Source organism: Notolabrus celidotus, chromosome 23, assembly GCF_009762535.1.
Source record: "Notolabrus celidotus isolate fNotCel1 chromosome 23, fNotCel1.pri, whole genome shotgun sequence".
In the NCBI taxonomy this organism is placed as follows: Eukaryota; Metazoa; Chordata; class Actinopteri; order Labriformes; family Labridae; genus Notolabrus; species Notolabrus celidotus.
Genome location: NC_048294.1, coordinates 16,431,149 through 16,455,243, shown reverse-complemented (window position 1 = coordinate 16,455,243; position 24,095 = coordinate 16,431,149). Strand labels below are relative to the sequence as shown.

Genomic DNA, 24,095 nt, shown 5'->3' with positions numbered 1-24,095 from the left:
ATAAAAAGCAAATATAACAAAAATAAACCGATGAAGTCACCTGTGTGTTTCTGAGGCACTGTTTTGAAGCCATTCATTGGTGGGAGCCATATTGGAAATGGTGAACTCAACCTAACATCTGTCAAGCTAGTGTGAGGTAAAGCGGCAGGCTTTGAGTCTACTCACTAACAGCTACTGTTACTGCCTGTCAGTCAAGTCAGCTGTGCCTCTCATTATGGAAAACTCTTAATCTTAATATCTTCGAAACTCTGGCGTTATGAAAAAGTTCACCCAAGTACAGTGTGTGCCAAATTGAGAAATGAGCTATTCAGACTAACTTATTTTTCGTACCAGCCTGTTTTTTTCTACTAGTGTTAAGATCGGCTTTTCTCAATTGGTGTACGTGGTTTTCGGTACTCGAAGAACTGCAGTTTTCAACACTTCCACATACGCTTCAATTGTCACGGTAGGAGGTTGCCGCTTTGTCCTATCCTCTCAATAGTCCCTCTCAATGGTGCTTGGTACAGTACCATGTTTTTTGGTAGGCAGGGCTTAGCTGGAGGCAACAAAAACCTCAACACTCGTTAATCAGCACTAGCTAGCAAGTTAATTTTGGCTTGTTGTCGACAATGGAGAAGGATAACACAGGTCTCTCTGAATATGTGAGGTCACTTACTGACTGAGACCATGTGTGACCTGAAGAAGTTAACACTGATGAGCATGAGCAGACTGGCAGAACCGAACTCCGGACATTTACAATTACCGAACAGAAAATCAAGTTTGTATAATCAAGTCAAAGTGAGGGTGTAAAAGTCCAAAGATGCGTTATATATTTGTGTTTGATTACGATGGCAATCGTACAAAGAAGGACGACAAATACAGTTTCCTCTGTTTTGTATTGCTAACAAAGACATGTTGGCCCATGTGCTAAGAAAGTCAACGTTACGGAGGAATCCAATATTCCTATCAAGGCCTCTCCAGCTTCTGATTAGAGGGTAATTATAACACTCCATATACATTATGTCATCCATCCATACAACAGTAAATACATGATATATGAAGTGTGCACTGTAAACGCCAGCATTTCTGATGATCCTCTTTATCCAGTCTTCTGTCATATCACGTTTCACCAAAGTTGTCTCTGTTTTTGGTGACAGCTGGTAAATGGTAGTATTTCCATTTTGAGAAATTACTATTATTCCTTCCATCCTGGCACCCAGCAACACAACAAGACAACATTTTAAGACTACTGGCGTTTTGTGACGTCAGCCCTGAAAGGGTCCATAAAGGCACAAAAGCCCAAGCTAAACCTCAAAAAGGAAATAGTTCTACCTCATAAATCTCAGTCACGATGGAAGTGGCCACTCATGGACATGCAAAATCTCCATTCCCATAGCCAATCAGTCACTCATTGACAAGCATTACTACACGCATATGAACAAGATTCTTTGGCTGCAGAGGCTCTTTAACAGTGGCTTGCATTGTACTGTACTTTAAGGTTACACAAAGACGTGCCCTCATTAAACATAGCTTCATGTAAGATAAATCATCAGTTTCTATGGCAAATTGAGGGAAGAAAACACTTTATGTAATAAACATAATTATAGGTTTACCAGCCTCAATGATGTGGTCGTGTATCATCCTGAGACTGCAGAGTATTTTGGCTTACAAGAACGTAATCGCCAACAAACTCTCAAGGAAAATCCCTGTAGGCCATACTTGATGATTTGGGTTTTTCTAATTCACAAACATGCCTGAGAGCCACATGTACAGCATTTGTTTTAGTCGGTTAATTAGACATACCCGTGACTACAATTCCTAAGGGTTGAATAATGTGGCCACTTGCATACTGTAAAAAAAAAAAGCAGTTGAAAGTGCGCTTTAATAAGTCCAAAAAAACAGGCAGAAAATGTAGCTTACTAGTAAACATCCAGAATTCTTTGCACTATGTGCCCACTGTGCAGCTGGCTTCTAGTAATGCAAAGCAAAATTGATGAATGTAGAACGGGTTATGGAGCAGAGGCCTGAGTGGTTAAAGATGCCACGCTACAAGCAGGGCAGCATTTCATTATTTGCCTCTCTGCCAGCCCGATGAGATCAGGGCTTGAGAATGCCACAAAATATGGAAATTGAGATTGTTCAATGGTCAGGCCACTCCACAAATGTGGGGCTTAATTTGGGAGCAGGAATGCAGCAGCGATTTGGCTGTAACCGCAGACGGCGCTCTGGAGAGGACCAGGGCTTTCATGGCGCATGTAGATGTCGACGAAAACAGTTGAGGGAACTCGGCGGAACAAATTTGTTGGCCCTCTCTGTGGAATGAGAATAGGCTCTTCACATTTAGCAGCTTTTCTCTGGATCTCACGTACTAGTAATAAATTCCTTGCTTGTACCTTGCTTAACACCACCAATGTTGAGTCTGTTTGGCTCCTCAGTGATGTGTGGTTGAAACTCACGCCAGCAGCTTGCTTGGTTTGCTTTTTGTCTTTTCAGAAAAGACATGGTTTACAGGATTGGTCTTCTGGGAGGTCTGGCATGGACAGCTTTGCATGCGTTTCATGGAGGGATCTATGTTTGGGATATTGCCATTGTCAATTCTGTAGAGGCGTACTATGGCATGTTTTATTGAATCAATGGATAAAACTGGAGAAATTGCCAAATTTGAGAGTGCTACTTGATTTTTGGCCTCTGGTAAATAGGCCAAAACAGCCAGACTCACCAAAAGCTGGAATATGCTGCACCACAGGAAAGAAATATTATTAAACAGAAAGTTGTTTCTAACACATTGGCAATGAACTGTATATTACAGAAAGACTTAAGAAAGGTGTTTTATCTATTTTGGACGCTAAAGCAATTCAAATTGAAATTGGTCTTAAAGATGAGGAAATGTTTTTCATTTGAGATAACGTGTGTCTTTATAACTGAAGAACGATGGAGTAAACATGAGCTCCTAGGTCAGTATGAACTTCCTCCTTATCAAATGAGCTGGTTGCGTAACCTTTAACTTTTACTCCTACCAATTTTGCTGAAATATTTTCTTTTGGACTGAAAAGGGCAGCTTGGTCCACAAAGATTGTTGATTGGCTGGATTGTTTGACTCTATGTCATGTTACAAAATCTCTATTTACAGGTTCCAGATAGAATTTTAGAATATGTGGGTGAGGTCCTGGATTTAAGTGTGAAAGTGTTGTATTTTTTTTTTAGTCTGTTTGTGGTCTGAGTTGTATTGACTTATCAGATGGATTATAAAACAGATATCTGCATGCAAGTGCAGCTAACTATTCATTTTGGATCAAAATTTAAAATTGAACAATGAATCTGTTTGATGCTGTACCCCGAAAACAGAGTCCAGATTTCTGAGTGATCTAAACAAGCATCAAACAAGCATCTTAAAAGAGGGTTTCTTCCCCTGTTGAAGTCAAACCTTGGAAAGCGTACTATTAACAGTGAAACTGAGACTTGCCCAAACACAGATGAATGTACACACCTCCAGGGGTGAAATGAACCACAAAATGAAAGCATTAGTTTTCCCAGACATGATCTGAAATGTTGGGAGTTGGTAATTGCACTTTAATCAATGTTGTGTAAGGAAAAGGAAGTCTTCACTGGAAGTCTCTTATCTGTAATCGCTAGCTACACTCGATAACTGCATTAAAAAAGAGAGTATGCAGAATCACAATTATTTTTTAATTTATCTGAAACAATTTTACAATATTTAATACCAGGGCACCACTTTGGCTAATGCTGATATCAGACTGCCTAATCTGTTTGTCTGTTAGGATGGTCATTGGCGATCACAGAGCCATACATTTGTGCGGTGACTTCACCAACAGACATGACAGACGACACAATCATTATGACAGATGTGATGACGTTGAAAAGAGACAGGGCTAGGCGAAATGCTAATTGCAGTTACTCACTTGGTTGCTGAAGTCCATCTGCTGTTTTCGCCAACATATCTCTTTTTTTGGTCTGCTGTGGTAATCCCTCGACGACACATCATAAAGGAAGGTATGTTGCTGCCAAAACTTAACAAACTTCTACTGTCTCATAGTTCCATCTCGCAGCACCAACTTCACCACTCTTCTATTGCTTTGCCATTTTGTTTATTTACACTCATGACTATTGCTCATGCAGAGCGCACTTTGCTGATTGGTCAACTTCACCGGCGTGACAGAACAAATCATGGAAGGCAGAGAGAAAAATCACACGGACACTTTTGGATCATTAAATATGCTCCGGGTCAAGTTGACCCAGGAACATTATTGCTGTCCCTAAGAAACGAACATAACTTGAGGGTTAAATGTGTGGTCTGAATTCAGCATAAGCAGTTAAGTCAGGCACCCCATGTATCCAGGCTAGAGTCCTCAAAGTGGGCAGCCAGCAACCCCTTGCCACATGTCCGACTCTCTCTTCACAGTTTCCTACTCTGTCCACTGTCCTGTATTGCTCAATAAAGGCATAAAAGCCCAAAAATAGAGTTAAGAAAAAAACAAAACACCACCATTTGATTCCACTGTTGTAATAAGCACAGTGGCTAAAAGGCTGAATGGATGGTATGAAAAGAAGTCCAAGGGCTCCACTAAAAGCCCATATAAACTTTTCTCATCAATCATCAGTTGACAGTCACCTTTATGTGTGAAATTACCCTGGTGTTTTGAATCAACCGTGCAGCAGCACACATGTACTGAACAGTGAACTCGTTGGCCTGCTATGAGTGGAACATTGTGTTGTAATTGTGCCACCCAGCTGTCAATTTTAATCCTTCTGTGAATTGATATGATGTAGGAGGACAGATGTTTGTATTTGTGTGGTGTGTGAGTGAAGGACATGGTTATGACTGGTACTCTGAAATTGAAATCCACTGCTTAGCTATGGCTCTCTTTAACACACCACAACACCATCCATCTTTGTAGCTCTTTGTCTGTCAGAGCGGACGGTCTCGTGTTCACAAACTTGCCATAGCACACAGCTTCATTACTAATAGGAGTCAGTGGTTACGGACGCTTAGCACCACTGAAGAGAAAGTGCAGATGGGCCAATCAATTGATCCCACTAATGAAAGGCTGTGAGGGAGAGCTGTCACACAGCTGCTACCGACTCCAGTCTATCTCTGGTGGTTGGACTGATGCTAGTGTTGTGTTGATGTGATAGTATGCTATAGTACCTCGCACTTTGCTGTTTAAGACAGTGTGATTTGGAATAGATGTTTAACTAAAACCAGTTGTCTTGCACTTGGTCAGGATATTTTTGACTAAATTACAGTATTTTAGACAGAAGAAAATCAACAAGAGTAAGGCTGTACCCAGGACTGTAAAAAGATGGATGACATGACTGAACTCCCGAAGTGAAGCCAAAATTGTTTGAGCTCTCCCTGCTGGCTGCAGTAAAGGTCATTAAATCCGCATCGTCCATGTTCACAGATGGTAAAAGGGTCAAACTACAAAATTAAAACACGTCAAAGTTCCCTCAAACATGGTTTCTGTTATAAGTAGTTCTTATCAAAGTTATTATCATCACCATGGGCAGCTGTGGCTCAGTATGAAGAGTCGGTCTATCAAATGGAAGGTTGGCGGTTTGATCCCAGCTCCTGCGGTCACATGCCGAAGTGTCCTTGAGCAAGACACTGAACCCCAAATTGCTCCCGTTGTTGTTCAGAGGTGTGTGAATGTGTACGAATGAGATTAGCTACTACTGATGGTCCCTCACTAAATAGCAGCCTCTACCATCAGTGAGTGAATGGGTATGAATGGGTGAATGCGACGAGTAGTGTGTAAAAGCACTTTGAGTAGTCAGACAGACTAGAAAAGCGCTATATAAGTACAAGTCCATTCACCATTTACCAATGGAAACGAACAAAATAACAAACACTAAAATTTTTAACTTTTTCATTAACTGGCTATACAAAAAATATATGAGTAACTAGAACTGTATCCTGAGTTAAAAAAAACTAACTTTAATAAAATGAAACGGGAGAGAAAATTTCCTTAGTTTTCATCTTTGATGACAGCAACCCCACTGACACTGTCTTTACGATCTGTCTCAGGAGCAGCACCAGGAGTTCAATTGTGACCAGACCTCTTAGCAGCAGAATTTTAAGCCCTTTCCTTTTATTATTTGATGTACTAAAGGATCATTTTGAAGAGCTTGTTTGAGATATTTCTTTGAAACATTACGATACGGGGACAGAGTATTCTTCACTGAATGTTAATAATGTGATAGGTCTCCCTATATACCATCACCAGAATCCACCGTTCTGCATGGATCCACCTGTTGCTGAGCTAATTAACTCAATGTTCTTGCGGCAAAGTACACACGAACAAGCAGTCTAGAAAGATGTAGTGAGTTTTTTTCTACACAGTATATTTTCAGGTCATTTTGGGTCTCGCCCCTGATGAGTATCCTGTGTTACAAAAACTAAAACTAACTCTTAAACTAAACTAAACTAAAAAAATCCAGCGTTAAAGACAAATTAAACTAACTGAAATTTGAAATTAAAAGTCAAAACAAAATATTAATTAAACAAATAAAAGTTTAAGAACAATTTTAACCTTGATTATTATCATAATTCTAAGGCTGATTAACGTTCAAGTGTTCATCTTTCTCAGAAGTTTGCTTTGTTATTTCATGCTTTAAATAAGGGTATTATGCCACCAGTGACAGAACTGTTAACAACTGCAGCTCCTACAGCACAGTTTGCTTTTGATTTTGCAGTGACGGAGAGAAATGAAGAGACATTAACCTGAGTCATCAAACTTTTCATAACCGCAAGTATCTGCTTCAAACTGACACAAGAACCCCGTCTCCTGAAGACTGAGCCAACCTCTTCTTAAAACCACCTTTTCCTTAAACCTCCTCTTGGTGGGAAAGTTAATGATGTATTTGGTTGCTCCTCTGTGAGCCATAGGTCAAATTTTGAGAAACTGTCTTCCCCTGTCTAAACGTGATTTGGTCATGATTGTCCACCCTTGCTTGAGTTTCACACTCTTACATAACTACCCAGCCTGTGTTACATGCTGGAATCAGCTATAAAAAATGGAGCCAAGGCCATCCATCACGTACAGGGGCAGTAGTCAGAGAAACAAGTGGCTTTTTATGTGTTTTAGTGGGTGTGATGGAAGATGCAAACTGGGTGGATGTGTTAGAGCAGAGTTGTTATGTCAGTACTGACTCCAGCTGAGGTCTCTCAGCTGCTTCTTTTCTTCACTCATTGGACGGAGAGCTTGGCTCGCTGATGCTGGACCACAAGGGAAACATTGAAGAATTTGATGATTTAGGACTTAAATCCTCTTTGGTGCTTTTCAGTTCTTTTATGTAATCACAGTCTGCTACTGGATGTTCTCCATGTTCTACAGCAATGTGTTGCCTTCAAAATGTTAAGTTGTTGAACATGCATCTTGTAGCTTTTAAATCCTGTTGTGACATTCCCTCTGTGTCGGGTACAGAATCTTGCTGCAGCAGGAACTGGTATGAGGAAATGACATGATGTATCCGGATGTGTCCTCCATCCCTCTGCCCTCACTAGAAAGCCATGGGAACCACTGTGTGCCTCTCTCTCAGTGTTTTCTTCCAATTACTGTATACTGTGTCCACCTATAGTCAGAAGTGTCAGTCCCACTTTAGCCTAGTCATGCTTTGCTGTTTTCAGAGACTTTTCTTAACCCCCTTAGACAGAGTTATTTGTCTGCCAAACAGCAGCCAATCATTTATAGTTTATTTCAAAGCTGCATAAATCAGTTTGATGTCAAGAAGGTAAAGAAAAACTCCAATCCCAGTGTAAACAAAGCACTCGATGACCAGACTAAGTTAAGAACAGTTTTTACTCTACTTTTGGCTCTGTTTTGGTCTCAAACTGCTCCTGATTTAAGATATTTTGGCTCAGTAGCACCTACATATTTTAATATGTTCTCAAGTTAGTCTCCAATTAAGATTGTTTGGCTCTGTGTAGTCAGGTAAAAGTGAAGTTAATAGAGATTTTTGCTAAGATAGCTTCCTGTTGCAGAAAGGTTGAGAGCGGTGATGTAAACTTGAACAATGTGGATGTTGAAACCAAAACAATGAGCTAAAAGATGCTAAAATAGTGGGTACAAACTGATAGGTACATAGTTTGATGAAAACCTCTGTGAGTCTGGAGAGAAACAATTTACCCAATTAATTTCGATATTTAGTACAGGATAATGAAAAGTGAGTGGGTGATTATGCAAAATGGAATCCAAACTGGGTGGGACAAGACTCTGGCTGTTTTCGAAACCACCTACTATACTAGCAGTACATACTGATTTGGCCAAAATTCAGTATGTAGTAAGTGAACAAGAGCAAAATTTGCAGTATGCCAAAACTCCCCGGATGTCTTACTGATTCGGGAAAATTTCACAGTATGCATCGAACCAGTCTCCAGTTTCCCACAATGCACAGCGCTCGTTCCACTTTTTCTTTTTTGACGGAGGGAACTCAGTTTTTATATGCTTTGAAAAATATTAAATTACATATAAACCACTTCCTAACTTTTTAAATCACAAGTGGATGCTTGGCCGTTGTTTATTTCCGCATTCCGAAACCGGAAATTCAGTGACGTCTGGCCCGGCGTACTGCAACACAGATCAAACAGAACAGTCATACTGCAGACTAAATTCAAACCCAGTATGTAGTAAGCAGTACCTACTGCCTACTACATTAGTAGGTAGTATGTAGCAGTCCGTTTCGAAAACAGACAAGCAGCGAGGGGTCTTGTCTCACAAGTTGACACGAAGGGAGCTTTCACACCTGGAGGTGTCACGAAACATGTGCTGTTTTTCCTTCTTGGTTTGAACATATGTGAGCACAGCATAGCACTCTGATACAGAACAAAAGAAGCGAGCCAAGACTTACTTGAAGAGATGGTCTCGGGTTCATTTGCAGGATGACAAAATCAACCCAGCAACTGCTTGACTCATCACACTCGTTGTAGAAAAGTAAAACATTAGGGTTTTTCAGTTGACATTCTGCAAAAAGGAGCAGCAGCACATTTATAAAGTCCCGTTCCCCATAACTTTTCTGATGGGACTCTCTTTTTCGCTCAACCAGTCCTGTGAAGCGACCACCCATACTGTGTTGTGGTTTGTTTGGTTCATGTCTGTTTTCTTCAATTTAGTGGAAGCCTCTTTCACTCAGCTCCTTTCGTGTTTTAACATCCCTTGCTTGAGGGTTTTGTGCTATCCAAGTAAATGGAAAGCAATGTTAAAATGTACCTCCGTGCTGTTTATTGATGCTATTGGGAAATTGTGTTTTTTGCCACATTGTCAACTGAAAGAGGTGAAATGATAAACTTTTTAAACATGTCAGAGTCCTTTGAATGATTGATTTTACATATAGGATGTGTGTGATCAGGTCTTCCCTGGCATTGCTCTTGCTATACAGAATTATAACCCTTGTTATGGGTTTTAATCAGTCAGAATCAGTAATTGACTAACTTTCGCAGCTTCAAAAAATCCAGACAAAAGTAATATACATCTATACAATAATTGAAAAATGGCATCTATTTCCCACTACTGGTTTTAAACAGTGTACCTGTTATTCAGAAGTCCTGAGAAAACTATTCAACTGTAGTGTTTTTTCACCAGGTCAAAAGCTGAATTCCATAGAGATCAATCTATTCTTCTATCTTCACTGTGGTGCTCCTGCTTTACAGTATTTCAGTAAGATTACTAGAAGAATCATGCTTAATCATGAGCACAGTGGCTGCGGTATACAGTATGTATCGTATTAATAAGAAAAACACTTTTGATTTTGCGGTCTTACAGAATGTTCCGGTGCTGGCGTTGTCGTGGGGCTCCCTACTGCTCTTTGAGCTGTCAGGACTCTTTTGAAGACCTCATTAAAAACCTCCACATTAAATATAATAGCTGTCGTTACCTGAGTGGGGAAACCGCACCACGTCTGGTGCAGCGATTAATGTTGGCAGTGAAGCTGTTTTTGCATGGAGATGTCTTCCTGCTGGCTAATGGGATACAAAAGGCTGTGGCACTCGATTTCATAGCTCCTTCTGTTTGTATTGTAAACTAGGATAGGTCAGCGTTGGGGTGTCCCACCACATAATTAGCTCTCCACTGAAGCAGAAACTCCAATTTCAGCTCTTGTGGCCCCACACATGGTCAGCAGGTGGACTAACCCGTCGACTTAGCAGGAAATATGCTATTTGCTAATGTTGTGCCCTTTAACCGGTCAAGCGCTCATGTTGCAGTCAGCCTGTGGTCAGCTCAGGAGTGTGGACTTGTGATTTATTGTAAGGGCACAGCCGGCATGAGCATTACAGTATTTGGTCTCTGTTTGCATTGCAGGCTGATATTCTGCGGCTTAACAGAGATTCTCACAAAAGCCAGTGGATAGTTGAAGAAAAATTGCTGGTGACAACTATGGTTTAAAATGATCGATGATGACCTCTTTAGATGAGTTATCCTGTTGCTGTGTAGGCTTCAGAAAACCATGGGACACAGTTAGCAGCCTCCAACTCTGAGAAATCTTTTCCTTCGTTTCAATGAAAAAAACATTACAGAACAAATCTGAGCTGGTAATTTAATACAACACAATATTAAAGTAATAGCTGTGCTACCTTTGAGGAAGTATAATTATTCATTAAAAAAAACAGATTAAAAGATTAACACCACTCTCATCTGCAGCTGAGGCGAGCAGATAGCTTTGCAAAAAACTTTAAAATCTTTTTCTTTTTTTGAAGCTTTATGCACAGGTTTAAAATAACAAAAACAAGATGTATGTTGAATTTAGAGGGCTTTGTAAACTCATCTTGTATAAACTCGGGGGAATTTAAGAAGGGATTGAAGCTGTTGATAGCACTAAGACTGGTGCAGCATTTTTCCCCTCTATCTGCTCTGTCTTAAGGTCTAATTCACAAAAAAATGTCTCTAATGATATTTAAGGGCCCAAAAAGTTCTGCAAGTCTGTGCAGTTTGCTTCAGTTTCCCACCTGGTTGTGACTGAGATTACCTAATGCAGCTCCACTCTGTACAGCACAGAACTTTGCTGTGGGTCTCATCCTGATGCCACTAAAGTCTATCCACATATTATTGAGCTGGATGGAGGGAGTAAGTCCTTATCATTTTAATTAGGAGTCCATACAAATTTCACAGTTTATAACCAGCTTACTTCTTGGAGCGAGCTAGCAAAAAGCAGCTTGTTCAAATGAAAAATAAAATGCTCTAATAAATGCGTAATGGCTAATTTAAATAGCACAATTTGCTCTGCAGAGCAGTTTGACAAGCATTTAAAAAAAAAACCAGCAAACTTCATCCAACATCAGTGTTAGCTTTGCCTTTGTAAAGCCTGTTTTTTACTTCTGTGTCGAATCGATGGCGTAGCCTACACGCGTAGGTCTGCATAGCCCCATACCTATGCAGTGGCCTACGCACATAGCCAACACGCAGCTCCTCCAAAATGTAATGCAGACTGCAAGCCAATTGATTAGTCCGTTTGTCGGCATAGAAGTTCCTGCATTTACAGCACTTCCGGGATCGCAACACAATGACTGTGTATTTCATCTCCTCCAATGTCCCCTCTCTATTTGTCCCTGTAAACATTGCTGTATGATAAACAGCAACACGTATCAGCTGTAAATTGTGATAATTCGCTTGGAATAGCTCTGAAAAAGTAAACACAAAATGTAGCGGGGCTTGAAACAGGCGACCGGACTATCAGAGAGACCACACTGCCCTCAAGCGTTTCAGCGAAGTATTTCTGCACGACACGGACACATCGACGCAAGAGTAAGTTCAGTCAGACAACTCACGTTTACTTAAGTTAAAGTTTATTGCAGCATACAGTATTGTGTTTGGCGTATGGGCTCCGAACCTCATTATTCCTTGTAGATTATTTAAATGCAGACATTAGGAGTAATGAGATAGGACTAACCCCTCTCGGAGCCCGCAGGTGGATGCCGGGGAGGAAGTGGGTACCAAGTTTTCACACAGCACTGAGCAGGACAGCAGGAGCACTTGCAAAGCAGAGGCAGAGACAGGGAGACTTGCAGCTTAAATAGACTGCCAAATGAGAGGATGTTGAGGTCAGCTGATAGGGAGGATGATGACATGTCAGTATGAATGAGCGCAGCTCAAGTTGTCTGCCTGAACTAGCTTGCAGGCAGCGCTCCATTGGTGCTCATGTCCGCTTCAACCACTGCTGTGTGAGGCTAACGCAGAAGTACAAACCAGCCTTAAGTTAGCAAACTGAAGTATTGTGTCCAGCTTTACATAGCTGTTACAGGCACCTCTTAGTAAGATTATTTTGAGTGGGTATCATACTGAAAGTACATTGATGTACTGATAGTAGTTAGCATACTGTTAGTGTTTAGCTCAAGCTACCCCCTCATATTGACTCACATAGCTGTTAGCTTGGCTAGAGGCCTTAAGATTGAAAAGCTGTTTGAAGGAACATTTGGGAAAAGGTTAGCTATTTCAGTTTCAGCTTGTGCCACTACGGTTGGTGTGATGTATAACTATTGACAAAACTCCCTGCAAATAATCCTATAAAAGATTTTTGAAGCCTTCTTGTGTCCCCGTTTATTGAACCTGTTTTCTGTTCCATTTATTTTAAACTTTGGACTTAAGATATGTACCAGCATGAAGTTCTGCACTAGTATCTTGTTACAACAGCGAAAATACATCAAACGATTATGTGGCGTGCTGTTTCATGAAGACTTTGAAAGGCTTGGTCAGAGATGTGCTCATGCATCATTAGAACGGTGCCACGCATCGTTATGAGACATTAAAACATGGGAGTGACAGAGCGTGAACGCAAAGGGATGTGCTGACAGCTTAAAGAACCTTTTTTTTTCTATCAAAGATAGATTTTCTTTTCCCCCGAGGCTTCATTCCATGTGCTGTTGAGTTGAAAAGGGCTACAGTGGAGACAAGTTGAGCTCCTTGCCACTCTCCTTCTGCTTGTGGGACGGATTGCACTTTGGGAGACGATATCAGTTCATGTAAATTAAGTTGAGAGAAATCTGGCAGAAAACTTGGGGAGGTAGGTGCATCTTCAAAGGCAGTCTGAGGGAAAACATTAAGATAAGAAACCAATCCATCAGGAATCAGAGAATGTGATGAAAGTGGAGTCTTATTTTAGTTTCCCAGAAAGCTTAGTCATGGGTTGTTGCATCGCAGGTATCCTGTGTAACCATCAGTGTGTTCTTCCTCTTATACTCTGAAGGGTGTCTTGTTGGCTGAAGCACGCCAAGACCGTCTTACTCTTAATGAATCTTACCTTTATCATTGTCATAATATTTGAGTAGCTTTGGTCTGTGGGCTAATTATAATATATTTAGCTAAGTGGTTCGTGCTTCTGTGGTTTCTATGTGGTGTGCTGAAAAATTCCCTAACACATCTATGTGTGGGGGCCAGGAGTGGATATAGTTAAAGTCCTGGGATGAGTGAAAGGGCAACCTTTTTCCTACATTTTGAAAGAGAAGCAGAGACGGAGAGGAAACGAAGGCCAAAATGTTTCCTCCTCCAAAATGTGTTAAGTGAAAGCTCACATAAATCCCCTTGAAAGTGGATTAGCAAAAATATCTTTTCCTCTAAGGTTTCATTCAGACAAGGGTCAGTGTTGAAAAAGGGGTGTCCTTATCTAAACATCGGAAGGAATCTTATTAATCAAAGGCAGCAGTGCACGAAACACAAGCCTAGCTTTTGGCCTAGTTTAGTATGGTAAAAGTCACTCGCTTTCACAGTTTCCACCCAAACATTGGAAGCTGGCACCACGTTATAGGAAAGCTCAATTATAATATCAGGTTGGTGTTATTACTGTTGATTATGTGCTTTTGAAGACCCGACCTGCCCCTGAGTCCACTTCCTCTCCCCTTCCCTGGTCAGGCCGTGCTCTTTGAAATCCAACTCGCCTCGGAGGTTAATGAATCACCGGCCTGGTTCCCTGTTTTACTTTCACCCTTGGCCTTTGTCACATTGACACACACATACACACACCCACACACTGGAGCCTTGCATATTGAGCTTTGGAGATTGGGATGCCTGTTGGAGTTGTTTCTTTCAATCATGGGCAGCCCTGGAAACCAGGAGTGTGTGTTTTCTTAACCTCTGTCACTTTCATTTCAAATAAACTCAAACATTGCCTGAGTAAGTTCATGCTTCTTGAGAATGTAGCACAGTCATTAGTTCCCAAAGAGGAAAAAGACTCCATGCATTGGTGTTAAAGCTGGCTGTCACCCTGAACTTCAGTTCACAGAAGTCTTCTAAAAGCTGAGTTTATATCGTAGAGCTGTATAAGACGTATAGTTTCATCCAGATGTTATTTTTGATCAAAGAGGAAGGATTTAAATGTATCTGTATTTGTTCCTGCAACTATAGTGTGATTAATGCTCCTATGATGAAGTCTATACAGCTATCACAGTTTTAAAGCCACAATCTGCATTTTTTTTGTTGGCCACTTGACCAAGCAGTAAGCACTACATTTAGATCTTATCAACCTGTAAAGTTTTTCTGATGAACAACTTTATAGTTTGCTTTGATTGGCTGCCTGAATGTTGCGGAGGGAGAGTACAGACTAGTGCAGATAGTTGCATGGGTAAAAAAACCACAAAAACAAATGTGGCGAGTGTTCCAGAAGAAACAATGTCAGTATCGAGCCTTACGTTTCTTGTGATAAAGGATAAATATTATCACAAAGTGGTGACACTTACTGATTGCACACCTGCTTTTGTTGGGTCACAAACTGTTGGTAAAGATCTATTATGAGGGTCAGTTTCGAAGAATGCCCAGCTTTGTACTGACTTTTGTAGTCAAAGCAATCAGAGGTGTCGTGGTTGGCACAAACAAACAAAGGAGCATCAACTGCAATAGGCATTTTGATGCTAAAAAATCCAACCACTATTTCCTTGGTCAGTGGTGGGACAGAATATAGACGTGTGTTGATTTCTGTAACCAACAACAGAGCAGTTGGCATGTCTGGCTCTAATCTTTGATATCTTGGCTCTGCAACACAGAAGCAAAACCAAAACAAAATAGGAGGAAGCAGAATCACTCAAGGAGTGGGAGTGGTTTTTCATGCATGCCTATGCAAACCACTCCTATCGTTATGTCACCACAGGAGCCATATCAGGACCTTTAACCCCATGGCAATAGATGAAAAGTCAGGACTTTTCAAGACATAAAGATTTGTCCTCTGGGGATGTTGAATATATTTACAAAATTTTGAGGCACTTGATTTGATATTTGTTGGGATGTCTCAGCCTTGATCAGTGAAAAACACTTGATTTATGCTGCTAGCATTGCTGAGAGCAATTAAGCTAGGGGGAAAATCATGGTTGTGATTAAGCACCAAAACAATAGTTGGTAACTTTTGTGATGAAAGTTTCTACATTTAACCAAAAATTGTACCCCTAACCTCCACTATACAATGGCTTTGCTGTACAAGAATGTCAATACCTCTGCATAGGGTAATATAATCCATGTAATCCAAGAAGCTAACAAGTTAAAACACATTTGGCACAGCAAATACTTCTAAGTTAGTTTCTGTGTTGGTACAGTTTGCAAAGTTAGAGTGTTGTCAATGTCTAATATGTCTTTTCTTTACATAATAATCCAACCCCATCGCTATATTGGGACCTCGTTGGAAACATTTAGTCATCTGCCAGATCCTTATAGTTTTATCCAGTGGAGCTGTGCAGGATGCTTTACATTGACACTGGACAGCCAGATTGTTTTCTTAAAGAAAAATATATTGTAAGACTCAAGTAAGAGTTTTAGCTGACATGCTCCATTAGCCTGTAGCTAAGTCTGGGTTTAGCAAATCGCACGTCTTTTTGGGAAGATGGATGCAAACTTGAATGACAAGGAAGTGGATGTCAGATTTCTTGGGTGTTAAGACTCTAAAAGAGTGTGAGAAAATAATTTCTGTGGATGGAGGAAAAGAAAAAAATCTCCCGCTAAAGACGCAATCTGCATGTTCATCTCAGCCGGGCCTCAATTTAGCCTTGAGCAAGGACATCTGGTCACTTAAGTGGTTTTCGGTACATCTTAGCTGACACACACACCAGCAAAATTTCTCTCTACATCCGTGTCCTTGCCTTATGTTTGCTTTACCCCTGGCTTATATTTGTGCAACATTTAAGTTTTCAGCATCAGTGTCAGGGAGGACATCCTTCACTGCAAACTTTGCCATGTTAGCAGAGATGTCATGTTGTAATCAGGGATCCAATTTTCAGCCATATTTTGATAAAGGTTTTTCTGTACAGTTATTTGGTTTCCCATGCTGCATGCATTAAAGCCTCTAGAGTTTATAGTTTAGAAGCCTTGAACCTGTTTGCTCAATCAGAAAAACATTTTCTTTATGACATTTGCTGTAATGCATGTTGTCATGTCCTCCTTGGTGGAAGATCACTTTTTCACACTAAGTTGTCTTATTCCAGAGTTGCAGACCCAATTCCAACTAACTCAATGTAAAGTGTAATCTTATTTACCTTTTATAAATCAAAATGGTACATTGTGGCCAACAGCTGCCACATGAGCACATCCCCACCCAACAAAAATGCACTTGTAAGATCTTGGTCATCTAAGCAGACTGTCGCCGACATTCTACTTCACTGAGTTATGTGCTGTTACAGATGCCTCCACAGTCTAAGTGACGGCAGCTAAGCAGTGCTGAGTGTTGGGATTTAGACCAGATTTGATTTGTCTTATTTAAGAGTCCATTCTGTGGCTCTTTCCCACACAAAACTCGAGTCAGTTTTGCAACAGTTGCTAAGCACTGATTTTTTTTCACCCCACAACTGAGTATCTATAACCCCCCACAATGTAAAGAACATCAAGTACCCCAAACCCACATCCCCTCCTCTGCTTCCCTCTCCCTTGGCACTAACCCGGGAGGCAGGCAGTTGACCCGGGCCATGACAGGGTGTTTATGACCCATGGAGAGCAGCTGAGGGCCCCTGCATTGTGAATTTGTGCATCCTGGAAAATGCGGGCCCCGCTGTGCAGCTAATGGGCCCTATCCAAGATGCCCCCCAGCCCCCCACTGTCTCCTCAGAGAGGTGGGTTAATGTGTCTTCTGATATCAGATCTCCTCCGCTGTGAATTCCTCCAGAGATTCCCCCCATCACGAGGGATGTGTGGCTGAGAGCACAAAACCACAAGAAAAGGCACTTCGTAACAGATTGCAAACAGAAACAGACTTTTTATTACAATTCACTCATTTTCCCACCATTACCATTTCTCCAGAGTACAGTGGTGAAATGGCATGGGCTGGTGGAAACACTATGGTATGAATAACAAAGACCTTGTTGCATCAGTTGGCTTGGGTTTTGTGTGCGGTTCTTTTACTGTATCATTTAACTTCATAAAAAAGAATCCATTCTTCAATAATCTGCAATAAAACATTGCTTCTGTTGTAATCTCGATTTACTGATCTTGCATAAAAATGCTGAATCTGTAGGCGGAGGCCTGAATGTTAGTACCAGAAGTGTTCTGGATTTCATTTGTACTGCGTTTGTAGTCCAAGTACTATTGACCAATATCATATTTGGAGGCTTTGACTGTGTGCTGGGAAACAGTCTGTGTGGAAAGCAAAAAGAGAGGAATGTAATCCACCGTAATACAATCCGGGAACCCAAAGGTGGTCCCCTGATGACGATTGAGCTTTTTAATATTCTCCATAAACAAAAATCTGCATACAAGTCCTGCTCAAAATCTGCTTTTGGACAGTCAGAGTACAGGACTCGGCTAGTCGGACCGTGAACAATGGCAAAGTATGGAAAAGGAAGTGGGAGCCCATAAAAGTTGGCCTATCCTCCCATAGCCTATATGATCTATGAATGATACTAATATGTTTTATTCCCCAAAAATAAAGGAGATATTGGGAAAGTAGAAATCCACTGCTTTGCTATAGTACCCAACTAATTGCTGCCTAATTATTGGCATGTCAAAAATCCTTTCCTCTTGAGTACTCGCAAGGTGCTGACAGGAATGTAAAGCACACTTTAGCAGGTCTAGAACTCAGCTTTATTGAGCAATAAACCTCATTTAATTCTTTGAATGCATCTATAAAGGTATATCACTGATCTACAATATGTTTATGTAGAATATTATCACATTAACACATATTAGATTAATTTAACAACTTGGTTCCAAACATGGCTCGATGCTATGTCTTGCTTCCCTAAAACACACTTCATCAGCTGATCCTAACGCCAGCCCATATCAGCTGACAGCTCAGCCAATTATTTTCTATGCATCCCATTGGCAAAAGTCAAAACGGTGTTCTGTTTAAACTGCCCTATCCTGTCTATGCTTCCTGCTTCCTCATATATATTGTCACTTTGTTCTGTACCCCATGGGTCTTTGCTGCCTCTCTCTCTACTTTGGCTTTTTATGTATACACATGAAACTGAGGGTAGGTGTGTGGCTTTTGCATTCCAAGTATGCAAGTGGAAGAGCAGGGAGCTCTCAGAACAGAGCCATTCTTCTAAATATAACTTTTTGCATGAAAATTATAATTCTATGTGATTGGATCGGTCCTAACTGAAATAAGCTTTCGGTGTTTGCTCACACTTAAAAGGGGTGTGAAATGAATGACAGGTCAACTCTAATCTTTGTCTTCCAGGTTGCTGTATTGAACAACAATGGGGATGCAGTTTTCATCAGGGAATTCACTCTAATTCGTCGAGACCACCTTCCAGAGGAGCCTCTTCATGATGGCAGCCAGAAACCAGAAGACCCTGTAAGTGCCTGGTCAGAAAACACTTACTGGAGATCTCCTCCAGCTTACTATCACGTTTACTTAAAATCTCAAACTCCTTGAAGAATGAGATGTCAGTTAACACTAAAAAAGCCCATAAATCTATTGCAGTGTGTTTACATAATACACACAGCGGAGGAATGAAAAAATAGCCATATAACACCTCTTAATGAATACAGATGAAGGATGATCGTGGGACATTGGGAGTGGAGGGCGGGCTGACCTAGGTTGATGTAAAACAGGGTAGCACAAACACACAGATAGGCACAGAAATGTAGCACACATACATTTGCAAGGATTTTTTTTTGCATCACATTGCTCCGACTCTGTCAACAGCTTTGGTGAGGCATGAGTTTGTTTCAGCTGGTTTCTCACCCAGATGTTTTGTCCAATTGGATGAGTGGAGGGGGGCTTGAGTCCTCTAATCATTGAAATCAATCATCCTTCCTTCGTGATGAGATTGACCAGTTTTGACAATTTCCTCTTAAATTTCGTCAGGATCAAAGGTTCACACTATCACTGACTGGAATCCAAGCTTCAGGTGGAATTTGGGGTGTTGTGTAAATGAGCAGACTGTTTGTACTCTTGTTTTTCTGTTGCATATGTCCCTGAAGGAAATTGCAATCAGGGATTTCATGCAAATCTAACCAATCCCTGCACCTTATTCATGACCTTGCAACTTTTTAATTACTATAACTTTTCTGCAAGTATCACATATTATATGTTTAATTTGAATTACTATTCAAAATATTGATTCTTTTAGGTCAGTATTGTATGAACATCAAAGAGTTTACTGTGTCTTCAATATTGATGGGGAGCTACATGGAAGTTACTAATTTTATTTTGCTTTGAAGCGGATTGTTATTTTCACTGTATGCAGATGACGATCTGATAAACTGTACATCTCAAATAGGCCAGAAGAAACTAATCAGTTAACCAAATTAGAAGCATGTCTTAAAGACATTAAGACCTGAATAAGCAGAAATCCAGCACCCTTGCTCAGAAATCGAGGAGTTTGATTATCTTTAACTCCTGCATACAAAAAATACAGAAAAAACAAACCCACAAATTTGTTTCCTCTAGGTTGGATTATTGTAATTCCCTTTAATCAAGTTGCCTCAATGAGTCTTTTGATAATTGAAAGCTCTGTTGTTGGAATAGGGTTACAGTGTGTTCATTTCTCTTTAATGAGGTACATAATGCAATCTCAAGCAATGTTAACTATTAGCAGTCCATTGCCACATCTTCATATACCTTGTGTTGAGTCACGTGACCAGTCAGAGACTATGTTCCATCCTTTCTACCAACCAGAGGCTTTGTTACAAATGTGAGTCACCACTGATCCTGTTTCCTGTTTGTGGTTTTTTAACAGCACAATGCCAAAAATAACATGTAGAACATTATAAATGTGATAAATAACATGTACAGTATATTATCCTTTGCACATTTGAGTAGCACTTAATTGGCACGAGTGTTGCGTAATTGGTGTTCCATGGCAATTTACTTTTGTATTGTTAAAATTTTAGACATGTGATGTTAGAAGAGGACCTTGCTCAGCTGATAAATTGATTTTATTGGAGCGTTTCTCCAAGTTGCTTAGAGTTGAGCAGTGTTACACAAAAAGCCTCAAATCATTGTAACATGCATTGCATTTTTCTAAAGAAAAACTGCTGTTGAATCAGGCTTTTTAAGGGTGCAGCACTCAGCAATAGCCCTTGAAATCCTGTAGGTATATGTACATACTACTGTTTATGAACCACTCAAAGGTCAAATGTCCTTTCTTTGCACCCTTCACAAGCTCCCACGCTTGACTGAAAGATCATTTGACCTCAACATAGAGAGTACTCAGTGGCCCCCTACACACCCTTTGAACGCTGATCTAATATAGTGACTTTTCTTTTGAAACAGATGATCTGCTTGAACTCACAATCACACTTTAAAGCAGGATCAGGAGGGCTTATTTGAGCATTCTCATGTGTAGGATAACCTTACAGAGGTCATATTCAGTTTTAAGATGGGATCAGGGCTCTTTCTGGACATGCTTTCTTTAACAGCATTTCTTTTTGAATCATTAAGCTTTATATCCATGTTCATTTTTCCATACCTAAATCATAAAGTGATATTTAACAGGATTTTAATCCATATTTGACTTTAACAAGCTCTTTACATCCCAAAGGCAGGACTAATGGAAAAACCATCTGAAATCTCTGTTAGAAGTCAAGAATAAAAATGCAATGGGACATGCATTTAGTACTGTAGTTAGAAACCACAAACAGCTATCTTTACAGCATAGGGATTTCTTATTGTGACCAAGTAGCAGCATGATTTATGATGCATTGACCTCAAGCCAATTCTTGAATTTGCATGAGCCAGTGTTCAAACCAAAACATCATACAAAGTGTAATTTTATATCCACTCCCACATGCTGTATTCATGCCATCCATGATTCAGTTGCTCTTTATGGTTTTCTTCACTTTCATCAATGAGTTTGGTTGCAGTATTCTTTCCTTTTACACATTCCCCTTTACTATACATTCAACATAATTTTGAATGTACTCGTATGCTTTCTTTGGACAGGGACAACAAAACACTGAAAAAGCAATGTCATGTTAGACAAAGGCCTAGAGGAACATCTCCCAAACAAGTAGGTTAATTTGCATCAGGTTATTTACATGACTGGGTATAACAAGAGCACTCTAGAGAGGCTGAGTCTTTCAGACGTAAGGATGGGAGGAGGTTCACCACACTATGAGAGAACGTGTGAGCAAATAGTTCAACAATTTCAAAATATTTTTCCGGCCAAAATTTTAAATAATTTAGGGATATCATGATCTACAGCAGGGGTTCCCAAAGTGTGGGTCGGGACTCCCTGGAGGGTCGCGAGACACAAATGTGAGGTCGTGAGATGTGTTCTGGAATGTTGTTGTTTTTTTTTGTTTTTTATTATCCAAAAATAGTAAATTTGACCAATTCAAGTAAAAAATATCTACAAAAATAGTAGCTAAACTTGAAATAAAACCTTGAAAATAGAAAATATAATGAGTTTTCTGCCTTTCTTTTTGTCAGGTGACTCCTAAGTTTAGGGTTAGTGAACAGTTAATTATCAGAAGCATCAGCAGCAGTAGGCTAATTCGTAACGACACAGGAAACACAGATACATGCTCATATAGGTAGGGTCATTTTCTGCAGACCAGCTAAATGAAGCCACATTAAATCACTTTGAGGGACAGTGGGGGTCACGAGTCTTTGGCACCAAAATTGAGGGGGGCCCGGGCTGAAAAGTTTGGGAACCCCTGATCTACAGTATATAATATCATTAAAAGATTCAGAGAACCTGGGAAAAAAAATCTCTGCTAAAGGGACTAGACAGAAAACAAATACTGGGTGGCTGTGATATTTGGTGTCTCAGACAACACTGCATTAGAAAAAGACATGACTCTGCAGTGCAAATTACAGCGTGGGATCAAAATCACTTCCAAATCCATTATTTGTTAACACTTCTTCACTGCATGTTACTGCATCCACAGATGCATGTTAAAAGTGTACCATGTAAATAGGAAATCATATATAAGCATGATCCAGAGATGTTCCTGCAACCTCTCTTGCGTCGGGCCAATTTAAGATGGACTGAAACGAAGTGGAGAACTGTCATGTGGTTTGACTTATCAAAATTTGACATTCATTTTAAATTTATGGACATCTCTTTTCTGCTCTAAAGAGGAGAGGGACTACCCGGCTTGTCTAACAAATGTCTTAACAATTGGGGTCGTTCTTTGTTCAAACAATACGCAATCAAAATTAATATGTATTTCATCACTTTAACTATTACATGAATAGACTTTGAACAATATGTTTACAATCTCCTTTTAAATAGATTTTTTTTCAGTTTACCTCTGCTGTTTAAACTAGTTTTTCTAAAACAGCTGGCTAACTATCTAGCTTAGCTAACTGGGCCAGGTGATATGGTTCTTCTAATCTAACTCCAGATTAAAGAAACGGAATAATAATATTTCCAAGAGAATCAGTCTTTGTTTGATTAATGAGCTTTAGTGGTGTTGTGAACTTTTGAGAGGGCCAAGCTGACTTTTTACCCCAGCTTCCAGTCTTTACACAATGCTAAACTGTTAAGCTAAGCTAACTGCCTCCTGGCTCTTGCTCTAGCATGTAAAACGTTCCTTTTATACCACTTTTTTAATTTAGATACAGTTTCTTTTCAATAGCTCCTTTCAATTGTAAGATGGCTGATTTCACCCTCCTTGTCTTTGTTCTCCATTATTCACTTTTCTATGTGTTTGACAGAACCATGACAGAATGAGCGCTTGCGGCAGTCTGATGCTATGACAGTGAAGAAAATATGAAAGAAACTGTCTTCATCTTGCATAACTTTACATCAAATTCTTGTGTTCACCTTAGAATGACAGGACAAGCTTTTGCTAAACATTTGATACTAAAATATATTCAGATATGGAGCCTGCAGACTCCCAGGAGCCACACTTGTACCTCCTTTCAGCACTGTGTTGTTGTGGGTCTCTGTATGCCTGTAGTGCTGTTCCATGTTGGATCACTGTTCAATATTAAGCTTGATTCCAAGCCAAGACAAATGCAGCTTAATTAGCGAGCAGCCCAGGAGGCCGATCTCAGACTCCAAAGTGTATTCACATTCTCTTTTTTTGTACTTCTATGAGTATGTGCCAGGGTCAGCCGGTGAGCAATAAGACTGACCTTCCCAGCACCCTTTACCCAATTCCCCTAAGAGGTCTACAGATGAATTGTTCTCTCTGAGGGAAAGTGTTTTTCCTGGCAGCCTATGCATGAGCTACTTGGATGGAATTGAGCTGTCTTAAACAACTAAAGCCTAACATACCTTTTTAAATTAAGCCAAATTTATTATGCTGCAGAAAGCATCTGTAGAGCGTCAACACTGTCAGCACTCATAAACAAATATTAAGTACGTTTGTTCCGTTGAGAAGGTCCTGAATAAAAGTGTGTGTGGGGTCTGATGGTGAAAATGTTGGCGGCACAGTCTGAGAAAGTCTTTTTGTTCTTTGGAAGTCGTCTGAATGAGTAAGACAGTGAAGATAAACAGAAAAGCCGCTCATAAATTTTACCACGAAGATTCCCACTCATTGTTTGGCCATGAATGAACTTTTCCATGGTGTTAGTTTGACCTCAAGCAGCTTCAAGAGCAATGACTCCCTCAAAACATGCAGGACAAGTTTTAGAAAGTGGCAGGACTCCAACATTGTCAGATGTTTGAACCTGTAATTGTTTGTTCTGCAGAATGAAACCAAATCTCTTGACAACCTATTTCTCCAACTGCACTGCACAGGTGGCGACTTCAGCTTAGCCTCGTAACGAATTTCAGATAAAAATGAAAGGACAAA

General features: G+C 40.2%; 1 protein-coding gene across 1 annotated transcript in view; it reads left to right on the top strand.

Annotated features, from left to right (window-relative positions):
• adamtsl3 (ADAMTS-like 3) overlaps positions 1-24,095 on the top strand; it is a 130,800-nt gene that overhangs the window by 36,070 nt on the left and 70,635 nt on the right. Inside the window, exon 3 of the mRNA XM_034676020.1 lies at positions 18,577-18,693. Within this exon, the coding sequence (XP_034531911.1) occupies positions 18,577-18,693 (117 nt within the window). The remainder of the gene's footprint in view (positions 1-18,576; positions 18,694-24,095) is intronic.